The following is a 19,032-nucleotide window of genomic DNA, read 5'->3' on the forward strand; positions in this document are numbered from 1 at the left end:
ACCTAGTCATTGTTGCGTTTATTTTCGTTTTGTTTAATTAAAAAAGAAATTAAAAAAAAGAACCTTTTGGAACCTGGAACCGACCCTGGAACCTGTGACAGGGTAGGTTCTAGGTTCCACGTTCTGACGGGTAGGTTCCAGGTTCCAAAAAATGAGGAACCTGTACCCGAGGGTAGGTTCCAGGTTCCAAGCGGAACCGAACCGGAACCTGGAACCGCTCACCCCTACTCCAGACCATATCAAAACCCTACCTATTTTGTCTCCATCTATAGCTCCCATTAACCACCTTATCACCCTATGCTAACGTGGGGATTCCATCACACCTCTCTCTCTCTCCATCTCTCTTTCTATATTTATACCCACTCCACATTGTTGCCATGCTCCATCTAATACCCTCTCACTCTCTTATCTTAAAACCTAATCTAAGGATCATGTCTCTGCCTTTTTTTTTCCTCTTCAAGTCACTCCATTTCTCTCTTCCCATCATTCTCATTATAATTGGTATCACTAGTCCTTCCACAAGTGCACAAGGTCCACCTTCACCTGGCTACTATCCAAGCTCAGGGTTTGGCTCCATAGGGTTTGATCAAAGGTTTAGAAACCTTTGGGGCCCTCAGCACCAAAGTCTAGACCAAGGCTCGTTGACAATCTTTCTTGACAATAGTTCGGGAAAAGTATTGAAAAAGTCATAGACCTTTTGCATTGATGCCAATTTAGTTCTAAACCTTTTTTGGTGCCAATTAAGTCATAAACCTTTTGTCTTTGTGCCAATTCAGTCCTTCTGGCTAATTTTGATCGGATTTTGGTGACGTGGACGCCGGCCGGCACACGTGGCATCGCCGCGCTGACGTGGACATTTTTAAATAATATTTTAATATTTTATTGATTTTTTTCTTCTTTTCTTTTTCTTTGTCCTTTTGAACGTTTTGGCCATTGGCTGGCCTCGCCTGGGCAAGGCCGCCGTTGCCTGCCACAGGCGAGGCCGGGCCACGGCTCGCCTGGGCGAGGGTGTCCTCGTCGAGGGGAGCCCTCGCCTAGGCGAGGAAGTCCTCGGCGAGGGTCGGTCTTATCCAGGCCAGATCCGGCGAGGGCCTATATTGCCCGATTTGGCTTGGGCGAGGCCGACCCTCGCTGGGGACTTCCTCGCCCACCGAGGACGCCCTCGCCTAGGTGAGGCGAGACACGGTTTTGCCTGTGACGGGCGACGGCGGCCTCGCCCGGGCGACGGCGGCCAACCCTGCCATGGCCGGTGGCCAGCCAAAAGGTTCAAAAGGAAAAAGAAAAAGAAAAGAAAAGAAGAAAAAATAATCATAAAAATTAATAAAAAATCTAAAATTTTTTAAAATATTATTTAAAATTGTCCACGTAAGTGCCAGCGATGCTATGCGTGCCGGCCGGCGTCCATGTCACCAAAATCAGGCCAAAATTAGTTGGAATGACTGAATTGACACAAAGGCAAAAGGTTTAGGACTAAATTGGCACCGATGCAAAAGATTTAGGACTTTTTCAACACTTTTCCCCACTAGTTCAGCTCTCCTCATCTTCATTTCTTTGCTAGTGTTTTATACCAGTGTTGTGGCATGACTTAGATATCACAAGGTTTCTGATAATTATAAGCCTGCTCCAAATTGTCGGTATACATTTATTTACGGAAAAGTGTCAGAAAAGTCCTAAACCTTTTGCTTTGATGCCAATTTAGTCCTAAACCATTTTTTGGTACCAATTCAATCTTAAACCTTTTTTTGGTGCCAATTCAGTCCTAAATCTTTTGTCTTTGTGTCAATTCAGTCATTCTGGCTAATTTTGGTCGGATAACGCTGACGTGGATGCCGGCCGGCCTACGTGGCATCGCCGGCAATGACGTGGACAACTTTTAATAATATTTTAATATTTTTTGAACTTTTTTCTTTTTTTCTTTTCTTTTTCTTTTTTTTTTCTTTCCCTTTCTTCTTCCTCCAACTGGTCGCCGGACTGACGACCGGCTGGAGGCCAGGGTCGACAATTTCCCTCACCGGCCTCTTGCGAGCCCCGTAGGCCACTGGCAAGGCTAGCCCTCCCCAGCGATGGTGAAGGCGAGCCTCGCCCAGCCCAGTGCGAGGCTCAAGCCCTCGCCGGATGGCCATGAGAGAGGCCTCGCGCTGGGCTGGGCGAGGCACGACCTCGCCGGATCTGGCGAGGTCGGGCCTCACCCATGGAGGGCGAGGCTTGACCCTCGCCAGATTCGGCGAGGGCGAGCCTCGCCCAGCCCAGCTCGAGGCTTGTCTTTGCCATCGCTGTCGCTAGCGAGGGCGGGCCTCGCTAATGGCCGGCAGGGCTCACCAGAGGCCGGCGACTGGCTGGAGGAATAAGAAAGGGAAAGAAAAAAAAAAGAAAAAGAAAGAAAAGGAAAAAAGAAAAGAAACAAATTTAAAAAAATTCGAAAATATTAAAATATTATTAAAAGTTATCAACGTCATCGTCGACGGTGCCACGTAGGCCAGCCGGCATCCACATCAGCCATCTCCGGTCAAAATTATCCGGAAGGAATGAATTGGCACAAAGACAAAAGGTTGATGACTAAATTGACACCAAAAAAAGATTTATGACTAAATTGGCACAAATGAAAAGGTTTAGGACTTTTCTGACACTTTTCCCATTTATTTATCTAAGTCTTATTTTAACAGTTTAAACTTTTAGAATTACATGTATTAGAGTATGAAATCCTGACTTCAATTCATTTCAGGTCCCTATTTACCTTCCCTATTATATGTTTCCACGCTTTAATCATAAATAGAACTCCAATCTACACATTAGGGGGAGCGTTGGAGTATATAAGTATCAAGCGATGCATTCTTTCAACTGTGTAGGTCTTAAGAGCAGTTGGACATGCCTCCCGCAATATTTTATGAAAAATTAGACCCAGTATGATAGCATATTTAGATAGTGCACCTTATTTAATGTACTTTCAATTATTTGTATACAGTGATTTAGAAACAGCTTCTTAAATTTCAGTCTATTGCTTATTATTTAGAATCTATTTGACCTTATGATGGACTAACTTTAGCTCCTTTTTTTTCTTTCTTGGAAGCGGGAAGCGGATTTAAGTCTCTTCACCAATATCAATCTGGTTATTTCAGTGCATCCATCAAGCTACAACCCGGTTATACTGCTGGTGTTGTTACCTCTTTCTACGTAAGAGCTAGCATAACACATCCCTCCTCTTTTTTTTTTTTTTTTTTTTTCAATTTTTTCTCCTAAAAATAGATATCAAAATGCATGAGGCAGCTTTTACGCAACTCAACTTTAATCCGATAAAAGGAAACAAGAAATATCAACCTGGTTATACTGCTGAAGCTTATGTGCAGCTTCTAAATCTCCTTCTTCTATCCACAAGGACAGTATTATAGTAAGAGTATTGGGAAATATACCTTAGAAAGTGTTTCTGAGTTATTAATGAATTTTTGGATACCATCAGCTCTCCAACAATGAAGCCCACCCAGGCAACCATGACGAGATCGATATCGAGTTTCTGGGAACAACACCAGACAAGGCTTACACTCTTCAGACCAACGTCTTCGTCAGAGGAAGTGGTGATGGAAACTAGGAGTGTCAAACAAACCCGCCCAAACACGACCCGACCCGACCCGAACAGACCCGAACAGGAAATTTTCGTATTGGGTCGGGTTAGGTCTTAACTTGTTTGGGTAACAATAGAAATATTTGGGTATTGTTTTGAATTATTAGGTTTGGGTACCCAAGCCCAACCCAAACAAGAAACCCTTACATCTCTCTTCCACATCTCTCTCCCTCTCTCACCTCTTCTGCGATCTCTTTTGCAATCTCTCTTCCACGTCTCTCTTCGCCGCGATGGAGCCGCCGCCGCCGCGACCCTCCGCCTCCTCGAAGCTCCGCCTCATGTGCAGCTACAGCGTAGGCGTGGCCCCACGCCCCCACTCCAAGTCCCTCTTCTACCACGGCGGCGAGACCCGCATCGTCACCGTCGACCGCGCCTCCGCGGCCGCCTCCCCCCTCTCCCCCACCCTCGCCGTCGCGCCCCCCTTCGCCCTCAAGTACCAGCTCCCCGACTCCGACCTCGACGCCCTCATCTCCCGCTGCATCGACGACGACCTCGCCGTCATGATGGACGAGCTCGACCGCCTCTCCTCGTCGGTTGAAGTGATGAGGCGCCTCCTGCCTTCATGATCTTAGATTCGATTTCTCCGATCGATCCGAAGCCGACGGGCGCCGGAAGGAGCACTGGGAGCACGAGAGCGTGGCGACGATGTGGCAAAGATTTGGGACGAACCCCTACTGCTACTTCATTGTTTGAAACACGGAACCTGACCCGAACCGACCCGACCCGACCCGTCTCCATCACTTAGCAATATTCTGTTCGGGTCTTGTTTCGGATCGAGTCAAGCAAGCATGTCAGGTGTTTCGAGTCGGGTCGGGTATCATGAAAACCCGACCCGAACCGGCCCATTGACACCCCTTGGAAACATCATCGGAAAAGAGATGAAGTTTTACCTCTGGTTCGATCCCACTAAAGATTTCCACAACTATGCCATTTTATGGACACCTAGTGAGATCATGTGGGTCTTCTTCTTTCCCTCTCCTTAACCTATTGCAATGATTTTCCAAGCGGTGGAACTAGAGCTATGTATCCAATCACATATCTGCCATTTAGCTAAACTTTAGTTAGCCAAAAAAAAAAAAAAGAAAAAAAAATCCTTTTGTTCACCTTTGTGAGGAAATAAAAGATTGGATTGAGATGAAGGGAAAATTAACTAATCAGTATCAAATCCTTTGAACGGATGTCATTCAGTTATGAATTTTTTAATTTTGCTAAATTAGTCATAAATCTTTATGCGAAAATTCAAAGCAGTCATTCCGACTAGTTTGCGCCGGATGTGGCGGTCCAAGCATCGCCAGCCATTCTATGTGGCATATCGCCGCGCCTGTGATTTTCTACGAGAATTGGACAAAAGGATTATATTGGAATTTCTTGCAAATATTTAGGATTAAATTGGTAAAATTGAAAATTTAAGACTGAATTAGAAGCTGTACAATAAGTTTAAGATTGATTGGACAATTATCCCTTGGGATGAACGATCCCCATGAACACAAAGACATGGAAACATTTCAATTTGAATATAGCTTGCATTTGAAAAACTGGATCTGGTGAATCTCAAATAAGATCCATTTACCATGAATCAAATGTATTATGTGCATACATTTTAAAATTTTACGAGTGATGAAAAAGTTGCATCATGAGTTGTATTCTTAGAATAAATCCATTATAGAAGGTTCATAAAGTTAAATAATTTATAGTAATAGGGTTGGATTGTAATGATCATTTCAAACGTGTCCATTGCTTCAGTGCTTCGGAACATATCCATGAACCCAATAATGAGTTCTGCCAGTGCGAGGCCCCTTCATACTTTTGCAATTACGACCTCACGATCACGCGGGCCTAGCGCACGAACGTGCACTAATCTAAAGGCCCTTAGAAGACCTGTCAGCTTTACTTTGATGGAGAAATTTGGACCATTTTATGGTCAACCAATTGGAGAGTATGCTCATGATTGAAAAAATAAAATAAAATTGGAGAGTATGCCTTTTGGTTCCAAAGACGCTGTGATCCAAAGGAATTGAAAAAAAAGAAACATTCGAAATTCTTAAAAAAGAAAAATAAATTCATAAAAAAAAGAGAAAATTCTCGATGAATTTTAAAGAGGACTCCTGTTTATGTGGATTCTGTTGTTGGATCGATTGTGTCTAAAATCTTATTCAAGATACAAAAAAGAAATGCGCAAATGCACTAAGAAGGAATATTACAAGTCATATGTTAGGTTAAGAGGAGCCTTCAAATAAAACGAGTGAAACGTAAAAAGATATCTTAACAGCATCTGAATGTCAACAGGGCCAATTACCAAAAAAATCCTAAACCTATTACACTTGTACCAATTCAGTCCTAAATTTTTCAATTGTGCTAATTGAGTCCTAAACTTTTTTACATTTTGCTAATTGAGTCAATCCTGCTAATTTTTGCTAGAAATCGTTAACGTGGATGACGGCCGTCCTACGTTGCACGGCCGGAGCTGACACGGACATTTTAAAATAATATTTTGATAAATTTTGAAACTTCTAATTTTTTTTAGTTTTTTTCTTTTCTTTTTCTTTTTACTTTTTTTTGGACTGAGGGCCGACAGGGGTTGCTGGCGACCCTCGCTGACACTAGGCGAGGGCATCGCGGCCCCGGTGAGGGCCTGGGCGAGGGCCGTGACGCCCTCGTTAGCCAAAGCGAGAGCGCACAGCCCCTAGCCTAGATGGCGAGGGCCGCGACACCCCAGATCGGGCGAGGGCTGGGACTCCCACGCCTATGGCCGGCAAGGGCATCCCGGACCTGGCTTGTGGCCAGCAAGGGTTAGCTGGCAACCCTACCAGTCCTCAATCCAAAAAAAAAAAATTAAGGTAAAGAAAAAAAAAAAGAAAAAAGTTATTAAATATATTATTAGAAACTATCCACGGAGCACCGGCCGTGCCACGTAAGAAGGCTAGCGATTTCCAATCAAAATTGGCCGGATAGACTCAATTGGCAAAATATGAAAATGTTTAAGACTTAATTGGCACAATAAAAAAATTTAGGATTAAATTGGCGCAAATGCAATAGATCTAGGACTTTTTTGGTAATTTCGCTAATATGCACACCTCTCGTGTTTTTCCTAAGCCACATAAGAAAAACACTCGATCGTGTTGAGCCAGTCAGTGGAAGTTCAATTCAACGAAACTGCAAAAGTCGTTGTCCTTATTGAAGCCCACGATGTGAAATTGACAAATTAAAAGGTTGTTGAATTTTCTTATCCAAATTCATAATCAATGGGGCATATGCCGGCTTGTGTTTAACTTTATATTGAGCTAGTCCTTTTTATCAAGAGGTTCTTGAATATTTCGTGACCTCAGGGGTTGCTGATTACTTACGCTAATACATTATAAACTTCTGCCCAGAAGATGTCCACGGAGCATAGACTAACTATTGAAGTGACAAATCAAAAAGACAAAAAATCAAAATTGTTGCGGTGCATAATCTTCTATAAATCAGCGTGAAGATAACACATCAAGTAGAGTATCAACGAATTGATTATTTGGAGATCTTTTCTGATTTGCTCGTGAATACTCTACTTGCTGTCTTATTTTTCATGCTGATTTGTAGAAGATTATGAACTACAACCATTCTGATTTTTTGCTTTTTGATTTGTTACTTCAATACTTTCAATAAAAAAAAGTTATACCACTATTGTTTACTTTCAAATATAGCAGACTTTTCTTTGACCGAATAAACTTAATTGACTTGATTTTGTAGTTGAATTAAGAAGTCCAGAGCATATTAACGGTGTTACATCAAGTAGGTTTCATATAAGACTCATATGATCTAACGATTGAGATCAAGTGACTTCACATGTAATAGATGTATGTCCAAATATTTCAGGAATAAGTGCTCACATCACTTCAAATTGTGGCCCATGACGTTAGATGCCTATAAATGGGCAAAAGTACACTAGAAGTGCCATAACTTGTGTACGGCGATCACTTTGGTGCCATAACTTTTTTTCGGATCACTTTGGTGGCAACTTTTTTGAAAATCGATCACTTTATTGCCAATGCTGACGTGGCTTGCCGGAAATCCGATGTGGCGCTGACACGGCTCGCCGGAGAGGTCCAGTCAGCATTAAAAACCAAAAACGACACCGTTTAGCCCACTTACGTGTACTTTTTAAAAAAAAAAATTAAATTATATTAAAAAAAAAAAACGCTTGCAGCAGCGGCGAGGAAGCCCTCGCCGCTGCTGCCGCCAACCCACCACCGTCGGGAAGGCCCGGCGGTGGTGGGCGCAGTGGTCGGCGAGGGTCGCCGGCCCCTGGCCGGGGCCCGGCGAACCTCGCTGAGACCCAGCGAGGGCCGGATCCGGCGAAGCGAGACCTCGCCGTCGCGACCTAGGCGACGGCGAGGTCTCGCCGCCTTTGGCTGGGCGGCGAGGCCAACCTCGCCGTCGCACGGGTCGTGACGGCGGCGCGGCCTCGCCTCGCCGGGCGAGGCGAGACCTCGCCGTCACGACCCGGGCAACGGCGAGGTTTGGCCTCGCCTTCGTCCCGGCGAGGCGAGACCTCGCCGTCGCGACCCGGGCGACGGCGAGGTCGGCCTCGCCTTTGCTAGGCGAGGCGAGGCCGACCTCGCCGTCGCCGGGTCGCGACGGTGAGGTGCGGCCTCGCCTCGCTCGGGCGAGGCGAGGCCGGACCTCGCCGTCGCGGGTCGCAACGGCGAGGTCTCGCCTCGCCGGATCCGACCCTCGGCCGGGCTCGGTGAGGGTCGCCGGATCCGGCCCTCCCGGGCTCGGCGAGGGTCGCCGGGCCCGGCCGAGGGCCGGCGACCCTCGCCGACCACTGCGCCCACCACCGCCGGCGGTGGTGGGTTGGCGGCAGCAGCGGCGAGGGCTCCCTCGCCGCTGCTGCAACTTTTTTTTAAAAAAAAAAAATTAAAAAATAAGAAAAAAAGCCATGTAATTTCCACCGTGTACAAGTCAGACCAATTTTTTTTAAAATATAAATGCCAGGTCAGCTTTTTGGCCGGAGTCACTAAAGTGATCGATTTTCCTCCGACTTGGCACCAAAGTGATCCGAAAAAAAGTTATGGCATCAAAGTGATCGCCATACACAAGTTATGGTACTTCTAGTGTACTTTTGCCCCTATAAATGCTTGTGAGGGTGTCCCGTTTCTCAACCCTCCGCCTTTGGATTAGTCACTTCATTTTCCAGCCAAGTTTGGACTTCTTCATAAACACACTTCTTGTACACGCTGCATACCATGACTTTTCCTCGTCTCTCTTTCATCATCTCCTTCATCTTATCCACAGCTTCGATTTCTGGACAGAAACTCTACACTCCGACGCTGAGCCTACGATGCGAAGACGTCCTCCGACACCCGGAACGTGCGGTTACGGCATCCATAACTGACGATTTCAAAACTTTCTTCTTCAACCAAACACTCGATCATTTCAACTACAGACCCGAGAGCTACACCACCTTCAAACAGAGATACTTGATCAACTCCAACTATTGGGGTGGCGCAAATTCTAATGCGCCGATCTTCGTTTACCTCGGCGCTGAATCGCCCATCGACGGAGCCCCGGTTGTGATCGGGTTTCTGACCGATAATGCAGCTCAATTCAAGGCTTTATTAGTTTATATTGAGGTAAGACATTTGAATTCTACCATTTCCTTCTCAGCCCACGCATGAATGTTCTTTTTGTCTAATTTAAGCTTCTAACTACGTAATTAAATTCTTCTTTTCCTTGTGGAATTTTTCTTGACAGCATCGGTATTATGGTGAGTCAATTCCACTTGGGATGAGCTTCCAAGAAGCTCTCAATGATACAAATATTCGCGGGTATTTTAGCTCGGCCCAAGCTTTGGCCGATTATGCTGCCATTATCATGCACGTGAAGCAGAAATTAAAAGCCAGAGATTCTCCAGTTATTGTGGTGGGAGGATCATATGGAGGAAGTAAGTGCAATGTGTATAATATTCTATCCATATTTGTGTATGGTAGAAAGAAATAATCGAAAAAAGGGTCCACCAGAAGTATGACGGGTTCTGATATCAGTTCTCTGTTGACTATGTAAAATAACCAATGATAAGTAAAAATGAGGAGTTGTTGTTGTCATATATTTTCAACAAAAATACTAATTCCTTTTTTTACTTGAGAAAGATATATTATATCGTTGTATTAAGTTGTTGAATTTTAATAGCTAATGCGAATTTCAGAGCTTGCTTCGTGGTTCCGGCTAAAATATCAACGCGTGACCCTCGGAGCTCTGGCCGCATCAGCTCCAATACTGTATTTCGACGATATTACCCCGCAGGATGCATATCATTCGGTGGTCACCAAGGATTTTAAGGTATTTACACCCGTAATTTCTCTTCTTCTCTTTTGTTCTAATAATGGAGTGTGCGGCACTTTTCGAGCATCCAAAGAATATCCATTAATTGACGCAATATCCCTATCTTCCCATTTTACGCACACAAGGTAAGTACATGAGTACACATATTCTTGCTCCTAGGGGATGGCATCAATAGAATTCAAAGGTATAGTTATGTGTAACCATAGCTTAAGTGAGAAATACATACAAACTTAGTGCTTGAATAATCTTTAGAATCTTAATATCTATTCTTTGTTTTTCACAATTTGTCTTGAACCATAGTCTTTTTGCACAGGAAGCTAGCGAGACTTGCTCCCAAACTATAGGAGACTCATGGTAAGAGATTGATAGAGTTATTAACGAGCCTAATGGCCTTTCAAACTTAAGCAAGATGTTCAAGACTTGCAAGTATGTGATCTGATCTGTCATACCCGAGTGCTATAGAGTATTCCCCTTCCAATTTCTCAATTTAAGGGAGTTGAATTGACTCAATTCACCTTCTGAGATCAGGAACCTAATCCGCGCTCACTCTTCAGTTCGGGGTGAAGTTTCATGATCTTCGAGGCTCAATCGAGTCTTCAAGAAAGCGCTTAAATGTTAATATATTAAGGAGACAAAATCATTCATAGAATGACTACTGCTTCTTTTTGTGTGTGTACTGTGTAGGCCTTTGGAGAGTGGGGATGAACTGAAGAACTACTTGATATTGTTGTACGTGGGAGCAGCTCAATATGATGATCCTGTTGGCTGGGTTCACTCCCATGTGGAGGAAGCCCAATGTATCGCAAGCCCAAGGCTTGAGCCCATATGTCTATTCATATGGAGAAATAGGGTTTCTCACTATTATTATGTCGTGGCCGCAAAAAGAACGTTTTAGAGAGACACAGTAACAAGAGAGAAAGAGAAAGCAGAAAATCTGGGTTTGAGGATATATCTGATACTGCCGTCAGAGGTCGATTCGTGGTCCGATTGAGCTGAAATTTTGTCAGCGTGTTCGTGCCGCATTCTTCTCGAATTTGATCGGTTTGATTTTCAGTTGAAGCTCCCTACATTAGGTTTTCGTGGGTTGCACCAAAAGTGCGTTTTTGGTGAGATTTATCCTTTTATCTCTTGTGAAGTTCATGTCTATTGCCAAGAATGATGTTCTTGGTGTCTTTGCTGCTATGTACCTCTAGTATTTACTAGAGAAGAACTTTGTTCATCCAGTTTTGCTGATAGTGAAGATTTTTGGGTGGACTCCGGTCCCGTGGTTTTTGATCTCCTCACACCGAGGAGGTTTTCCACGTAAAAAAATCGTCTTGTGTTTGCGTGCTTGGTATTTATATTTCTCGATTCAGTCGTTTCCTATTAGGTTTACACAAGAGGGGGATTATTTTATTTCGCTGCGCTAATCCGAGATTGTTCGAATTGTTATTGTTCTCCCAACAAAGTGGTATCAAAGCTTTGGTTATTGCTGGATTTTTTCTGCCTTGTGTTAAACGATGGAAACGAATACGAGTAGAATGGTTACATTGAATGGTTCGAATTATCACATGTGGAAAGGAAAGATGGAAGACCTTTTGTACGTGAAAGATTATTATTTACCCGTGTTTGCTGACGAGAAACCCGAGAATAAAACTGATGCTGAATGGGTTATATTTCATCGTCAAGTATGTGGTTACATTAGGCGGTGGGTGGATGATAATGTTTTGAATCATATCATTGAGGAAACGCATGCACACAGTTTATGGAATAAGCTCAAACAATCGTATGCTCGAAAGACTGGGAATAACAAGTTATTTCTTATAAAACAGATGATGGCTTTGAGATATCAAGATGGTACTCGTTTGACTGATCATTTAAATTCTTTTCAAGGAATTATAAATCAACTGGCTGCGATGGGTATCAAGTTTGATGATGAAATACAAACGTTATGGTTGCTTGGTACTTTGCCGGACTCGTGGGAGACGTTTCGAACGTCTTTGTCTAATTCAGCCCCGGATGGTACGATTACCATGGATTTGGCCAAGAGTAGTATTTTAAATGAAGAGATGAGAAGAAAGACACAGGGATCCTCCTCTTCACATTGGTTGTTGAAAAAAGGGGAAGAAGTGAGACTCGAGGTCCGAGAAATAGAGATAAGAGCAGAGATAAAAGCAAAGGCAAATACAATAAATTTGCAAATGTTGAGTGCCATTATTGCCATCAGAAGGGACATATTCAGAGGTTTTGTCGTCAGATGAAAAGAGAGAAACATAAAGAGAAAAGTAAAGAGAAGAAAAGTGATAATGATAGCGATAACAATCATGTTGCTGCAGTTGCGGAAGCCTTTCTCATTGTCTTTGATGGTGATGCAGTGAATTTTGTATGTCATGAGACCAGTTAGGTAATTGATAGTGGTGCATCTATTCATGCTACATCTCGTAGGGATTTCTTTACATCTTACAAGTCAGGTGACTTTGGATCCGTGAAGATGGAAAAACAATGGACTTGCTAAAGTTATAGGCATTGGTGATGTGTGCCTTGAAACTAACAATGGCACGAGGTTAGTATTGAATAATGTTAAACATATACCTGACATTCGTTTGAATTTGATTTCCATAGGTAAGTTGGATGATGAGGGGTATTGCAACACTTTCAGTGATGGTCGATGGAAGCTCACTAAAGGTTCTATGATTGTGGCTAGAGGTAAAAAATGTTTTTCGTTGTACATTATGCAGGCAAAGTTGTCCACAAACAAAATTAATGCAGTAGATAACGGGGAAACAGTTGAGTTATGGCACAAGAGGCTCAGTCACATTAGCGAGAAGGGTTTGTCAATATTGACACAGAAGAAGCTCCTTTCAGGAGTGAAAAGTTCAGCACTGAAGAAGTGTGCTCACTGTTTAGCAGGAAAGCAGAATAGAGTTACATTCAAAAGCTCCCATTCTTCAAGAAAGTCAGGTATTCTTGATTTAGTGCATTCTGATGTTTGCAGTCCTATGAAGACAAAATCACTTGGTGGCTCTCTTTATTTTATTACTTTCATAGACGACTATTCAAGGAAAATCTGGGTTTATACCTTGAAAACTAAAGATCAAGTATTAGATTCTTTTAAACAGTTTCAGGCTTCAGTTGAAAGACATACTGGAAAGAAGTTGAAATGCATCGGAACTGATAACGGGGGAGAGTATACTGGACCTTTTGATGAATATTGCAAGCAACAGGGTATATCAAAAGACACCTCCCAAGACACCTTAGTTAAATGGCTTAGCTGAGAGGATGAACATGACACTGGTTGAAAGGTAAGATGTTTACTCTCACAAGCAAAGCTACCGAGATCTTTCTGGGGTGAGGCTTTGAGTACAGTTGCACTTGTATTAAATCTTACTCCATGTGTTCCTTTAGAGTTTGATGTTCCTGATAGAGTTTGGACAGGCAAAGATGTTTCTTATGATTATTTGCGTGTCTTTGGATGCAAGGCATTTGTGCATATTCCCAAAGATGAGAGGTCTAAACTTGATGTGAAAACACGACAATGCATATTTATTGGCTATGGACAGGATCTGTTTGGCTACAAGTTCTATGATCCAATTGAGAAGAAAATTATAAGAAGCAGAGATGTTGTGTTTTAGAAGATCAAATAATACAGGATATTGAGAAATCGGAGATGATTTCAGTGCCACAGGTTAGTGATGACTTGATTGACTTGGATCTAGTTCCTCATACACATATTCCTGCACAGGTTGATGAGGAGCAACGGGAAGTGAATGTTCCAGATAATGCACATATTCCTGAACATGTTAAGACAGATGATACCGTTCCTGAATCAGAGACTCCATTAAATACTCCACTAGATATTCCAATTCGGAGATCCGTCAGAGACCGACGTCCTTCCACCAGATATTCTGCAGATGAGTATGTATTATTGATTGACGCAGGTGAACCAGAGTGCTATGTAGAAGCAATAGAAGATGAGTGCAAAAGCAAATGGTTTGACGCAATGTAGGATGAAATGTAGTCACTTTATGATAATCATACTTTTGAGCTGGTGAAGTTGCCTAAAGGTAAAAGAGCTTTGAAGAACAAGTGGGTATACAGGTTGAAACAAGATGGACACACTTTACAACCACGATACAAAGCTAGATTGGTTGTTAAGGGATTCGTTCAGAGAAAGGGTATTGACTTTGATGATATATTTTCTCCGGTGGTAAAAATGTCTTCTATTCGTGTAGTTCTAGGCTTAGCAACTAGCCTAGACTTGGAAGTTGAGCAGATGGATGTCAAAACGGCCTTCCTACATGGTGACTTGGAGGAAGAGATATACATGGAACAACCAGAAGGTTTCAAAGTGAAAGGAAAAGAGGATTATGTGTGCAAACTGAAGAAGAGTCTCTATGGCCTAAAGCAAGCACCGAGACAGTGGTACAAAAAGTTTACCTCAGTTATGACAGAGCAGGGCTATAAGAAGACTTCCTCGGATAACTGTGTGTTTGTCCAAAAATTTTCTGATGATGACTTTATTATTCTCTTGCTTTATGTTGATGATATGTTAATTGTTGGCAGGAATGCTTCACGAATTGAGTTATTGAAGAAACAATTAAGTAAGTCTTTTGCCATGAAAGACTTGGGCCCAGCGAAGCAGATTCTTGGCATTAGAATTACTCGGGACAAAAATGCTAAGAAGTTGTTCTTGTCGCAAGAGAAGTACATTGAGAAGATTCTTCAAAAATTTCACATGGACAAGGCTAAAGTGGTTAGCACTCCTCTTGCTGCCCACTTTAAGTTGAATAAAAAGCAAAGTCCCACGACTGATAAAGAGAAGAAAGACATGGAAAGTGTTCCATATGCCTCGGCTGTGGGAAGCTTAATATATGCGATGGTATGTACACGTCCAAACTTGGCGCGTGCAGTTGGCGTTGTTAGTCGTTATTTATCAAATCCAGGTAGAGAGCATTGGAATGCAGTGAAGTAGATCATGAGGTATCTTCGGGGAACTTCCAGTTTGAAACTCAGTTTCGGGACCGGGAAACTTGAGTTGGTTGGATACACAGATTCCAACTTGGTTGGAGATATTGATACCCGTAAATCTACTTCTCGTTATTTGATTTCCTTTGCAGGAGGGGCTGTCATGGAAATCAAGGTTGCAGAAGTGTGTTGTGTTTTCTACAACAGAAGCTGAATTTATTGCGGCGACTGAAGCTAGTAAAGAGTTGCTATGGCTGATGAAGTTCTTGGAAGAACTTGGGTCTAAGCAAAAGAGGTATGAGTTATTTTGTGACAACCAAAGTGCGATTCATCTTGGTAAGAATTCATCTTTTCATTCTAGATCGAAACACATTGATGTTAGATATCATTGGATAAGGGACATTCTAGATGAGAAGTTGTTGAAACTTGAGAAAATCCATACGGACCATAATGGTTCTGATATGATGACGAAGACTCTATCAAGGGACAAGCTTGAATCCCTCCACATCGTCGTGAGGGGGAGATTTGTTGGCTGGGTTCACTCCCGTGTGGAGGAAGCCCAATGTATCGCAAGCCCAAGGCTTGAGCCTATATGTCTATTCATATTGAGAAATAGGGTTTCTCACTATTATTATGTCGTGGCCGCAAAAAGAACGTTTTAGAGAGACATAGTAACAAGAGAGAAAGAGAGAGCATAAAATCTGGGTTTGAGGATATATCTGATACTGCCGTCGGAGGTCGATTCGTGGTCCGATTGAGCTGAAATTTTGTCAGCGTGTTCGTGCCGCATTCTTCTCGAATATGATCGGTTTGATTTTCAGTTGAAGCTCCCTACATTAGGTTTTTGTGGGTTGCACCAAAAGTGCGTTTTTGGTGAGATTTATCCTTTTATCTCTTGTGAAGTTCATGTCTATTGCCAAGAATGATGTTCTTGGTGTCTTTGCTACTATGTACCTCTAGTATTTACTAGAGAAGAACTTTGTTCACCCAGTTTTGCTGATAGTGAAGATTTTTGGGTGGACTCCGGTCCCGTGGTTTTTATCTCCTCACACCGAGGAGGTTTTCCACGTAAAAAAATCGTCTTGTGTTTGCGTGCTTGGTATTTATATTTCTTGATTCAGTTGTTTCCTATTAGGTTTACACAAGAGGGGGATTATTTTATTTCGCTGCGCTAATCTAATATTGTTCGAATTGTTATTGTTCTCCCAACAGATCCACCAAGATATCCGGTGACAGTGATATGCAAGGGCATTGATGGAGCAAATACCACCGAGAATGGCATTCATGGCAAGATATTTGCAGGCATTGTGGCCTACCACGCGAACTCCGAATGCTACGTCAATCCTCCCACTAATGTTAATTTCTCAAACTGACTTGGGTTGGAGGTGGCAGGTACAATACTCTAAGTTATCACATTTAAGCATTCGCGGAGGCCCGATGGGTCTCAGGTTACTTAACGGGAGAGAAGCTTAGGGGAAATCAAATCCTAGAAGCTAACCAAGTAGGTCCTCTTCTCTTTTCTTCCCCCAAAAGTGGCGCCCAAGCTTGTTAGGATAAGACCAAAATTTGTCTCATCTCCATCAAGGCTTCTATATGTTGCATTTAGATGAAAACTATAGGTTAACCAACCATAGGATACCAATCAAGCACATTACACATTAATGTGCAATCATCCAAAAATCAACCAATTCAAATGTGGGCTAGAAGGATTTTCCCTCTTGATTAGCGTCAAAACGAGGCCGATTAAGTCCAATGATACTTGATTAATCGGTGTCGGATTGAGGATGTCACACCTTGTCATCAATTCAATTCAGGTGTTGCATCTTTGCATACTCAGGCTTTGTCGTTGATTAAATTCCAACATAGCTTGTGTACGTTCGGTTCCGCTCAAGTGTCTATATTTTTAAGTTTTGTCGTCGATTAAATTATAGCATGGTTTGTATAAGTGAAGTTATCGATTCTCTTGTCTACTTGTCATATTTTTTGTCTAGAGTCATCGTTGTCGCCTCTAATAAAAACCGAAGAACGACTGGTGAAAGATATTTCGTGTTTGAATCCAATTTGAGTGAAACTTCTTTTTGGCACACCGGTAGGACCAATGTGGTTGATATGAGGAAGTACAATGACGAGAGTAAAGAATCATTCAGAGCCCGATTATGCGGTGGGCAATAACCCTGGTGATACGGCTACATGATCCGAGACCTCAACCACTCTAGCAACAGAGCCAAGCTAAGGGGGCAATGTCGAAATCCTGTGGCAGTTTATGGAGGAGCAAACGAGAGAGTTAGCACCAAACCTTACTTTGGTGGCCACCATGAAGAGGCTGTTCGAGGAACATTAGAATTAAATGATGAATCATATAGCAGGACACATTTATGATGTGATTAGGTCGGTGGTCGTCAATGTGATCAACGATGTCATCTCCAGGCCTAAAACATTCAATCAGTCCAAACTAATCCAACTGAATACAACAACTTCTGAGTATGTTCCTATGACTCTTATTCAATTGACTAGCGGAATTAATTTAGACCAAGTGATCCCACCACTAATGAGGATTTTACAAAGGCTTGAAAATCCTATTTGCCTTGAACCTAGGGACAAAAAAGTCAAGTTTATTGACCTATCTACCTTGAATCTAAGGGGTAAGAAGGGCAATTTTATCAACTTGTGAATCCTAATCAAGTGGCTGAACTCGTATTACAAGAATTAGATGCTGACAAAGGAATGGTTAGGCAATATATAGGATGCCACATCTTGATTGGGTTGACACTATACCTTACTCAAGAGAATCAAAAACTCCTGACTTTGTTGTTTTCACTAACAAAGATGATCAATCAACTGTTAAATATGTTGGTCGATTTATTGCCCAATATGGAGAGGCAAGAACAAATGCATTTATGAGACTTAAGTTGTTCCTTTGTCTTTATCAAAATTTGCCTTTGCTTGGTATATAAATTTATTTCCTAATTCAATCCACACTTGAGCTGAGACGGAAAATTAATTACATTCTAAATTTTATAGAACGATAGTTGACGTATTTTCTTATTTGGCCAGAATCTATCAAAACCTGACGTAAAATTTTGTTGTATTTAAGAAAACTTACACTTATATTGAACTAGAAGGGGGATTTTTTGGTAGAGCTGTGGCGAAATGGTATTCCCCATGGGCATCTCAAACAATCCTATGTTCCTATTGGTGTGTTTCATCTTGAACAGATTCATTGATGAATGCAACTATTAATACAACGGTCACGCCTCAGCCACAGCAGGTCACTACCTACCACGGTTGTCATGTATGATTTCTAGTGACTCGAAAAATATTTGTGGCTCTTATTTTTATCAGTAGATTAAACTAGTTTATGTGCATAAAATTCAAAGTAAACCTTAGCATCGTCGTCCTCTACCTCTTTTTTTATTTTTTGTTGCAGGATATAGAGCTAATTCTTCTTAGGTCTGGTAGCAACATTATTTTCTTAAATGGACATCGAGATCCTTCTAGCAGCGGAGGATATAAAAGATTGTGCGTTTATCACCATACATCCATCTAAGGGAGAAGGACACTACAAGTGTCAAAACTTGTGTACGGCGCTCACTTTAGTGCCAAAAGTTTCCGTCGGATCACTTAAGTGCCAAACTTTTTGAAAAACGATAATTTAAGTGCCAACTTCGCCGGAAATCCGACGTGGCATTTTTTTTATTAATTTCTCAAGCTCATGTGGCTCGCCAGAGGTCTAGTCAGCATGTACAGTCAGCATTTAAATATTTTATTTCTTTTCTTTTTTCCTTTCTTTTCCTTTTTTTCCTTTTCTTTCTTTTTCTTTCTTTTCTTTCTTCTTCTTCTACCATGGCCAGTGGCCAGCGTCCGGCCACCGGCCATGGCCGGCCACCTGGCATCGCCCGAACGAGGCCGCTGTCACCCGCCATAGGCAAGGCCCGGCCGACCCTCGTCGAGGCCACGGCAGCCTCGTCGGGTGTCGCCTTCCTTCGGGCGATGCGCAGCAAGGCCGCCGTGGCCTCGCCGGATCTGGCCAGGCGAGCCCGCCCTCACCCAGTCGAGGATCGGCCGGGCCTTACTTGTGGCGGGCGACGGTGGTCTCGTCTGGGCGAGGCCTGGTGGCCGGCCATGATAGAAGAAGAAGAAGAAAGAAAAGA

The 19,032-nt window shown here is 42.7% G+C and overlaps 2 protein-coding genes across 2 annotated transcripts; both read left to right on the plus strand.

The window, feature by feature from the left end:
* Positions 1 to 400: 400 nt before the first annotated feature.
* On the plus strand, positions 401 to 4,599 carry LOC115665987 (probable xyloglucan endotransglucosylase/hydrolase protein 32). Its single transcript, XM_030587793.2, has 4 exons — positions 401 to 663; positions 3,068 to 3,171; positions 3,455 to 3,573; positions 4,473 to 4,599. Exons 1-4 carry the CDS (start codon positions 432 to 434, stop codon positions 4,597 to 4,599), a joined length of 582 nt encoding a protein of 193 aa, XP_030443653.2. The 5' UTR covers positions 401 to 431.
* Positions 4,600 to 8,728: 4,129 nt separating this feature from the next.
* LOC130138578 (uncharacterized) lies at positions 8,729 to 11,199 on the plus strand. Its single transcript, XM_056312977.1, has 5 exons — positions 8,729 to 9,228; positions 9,350 to 9,539; positions 9,801 to 9,934; positions 10,251 to 10,363; positions 10,622 to 11,199. The coding sequence occupies exons 1-4, from the start codon at positions 8,842 to 8,844 to the stop codon at positions 10,293 to 10,295; spliced, it is 756 nt and encodes a 251-aa protein (XP_056168952.1). The 5' UTR covers positions 8,729 to 8,841; the 3' UTR covers positions 10,296 to 10,363; positions 10,622 to 11,199.
* Positions 11,200 to 19,032: the final 7,833 nt, after the last annotated feature.

This window comes from Syzygium oleosum, unplaced genomic scaffold (assembly GCF_021117445.2).
Source record: "Syzygium oleosum isolate NSW1041296 unplaced genomic scaffold, Sole_v2.1 Sole_v2.07, whole genome shotgun sequence".
NCBI lineage: Eukaryota > Viridiplantae > Streptophyta > Magnoliopsida > Myrtales > Myrtaceae > Syzygium > Syzygium oleosum.

Excerpts from the sequence above, each read along its gene's own strand:
- LOC115665987 (XM_030587793.2), top strand. The coding sequence starts at position 432 with ATGTCTCTGCCTTTTTTTTTCCTCTTCAAGTCACTCCATTTCTCTCTT. Across the intron at positions 664-3,067 it reads GACAATCTTTCTTGACAATA|CGGGAAGCGGATTTAAGTCT; the intron begins GTTCGGGAAAAG and ends CTTTCTTGGAAG. Across the intron at positions 3,172-3,454 it reads GTGTTGTTACCTCTTTCTAC|CTCTCCAACAATGAAGCCCA; the intron begins GTAAGAGCTAGC and ends GGATACCATCAG.
- LOC130138578 (XM_056312977.1), top strand. The coding sequence starts at position 8,842 with ATGACTTTTCCTCGTCTCTCTTTCATCATCTCCTTCATCTTATCCACA. Across the intron at positions 9,540-9,800 it reads GGGAGGATCATATGGAGGAA|AGCTTGCTTCGTGGTTCCGG; the intron begins GTAAGTGCAATG and ends TGCGAATTTCAG. Across the intron at positions 9,935-10,250 it reads TGGTCACCAAGGATTTTAAG|GAAGCTAGCGAGACTTGCTC; the intron begins GTATTTACACCC and ends CTTTTTGCACAG.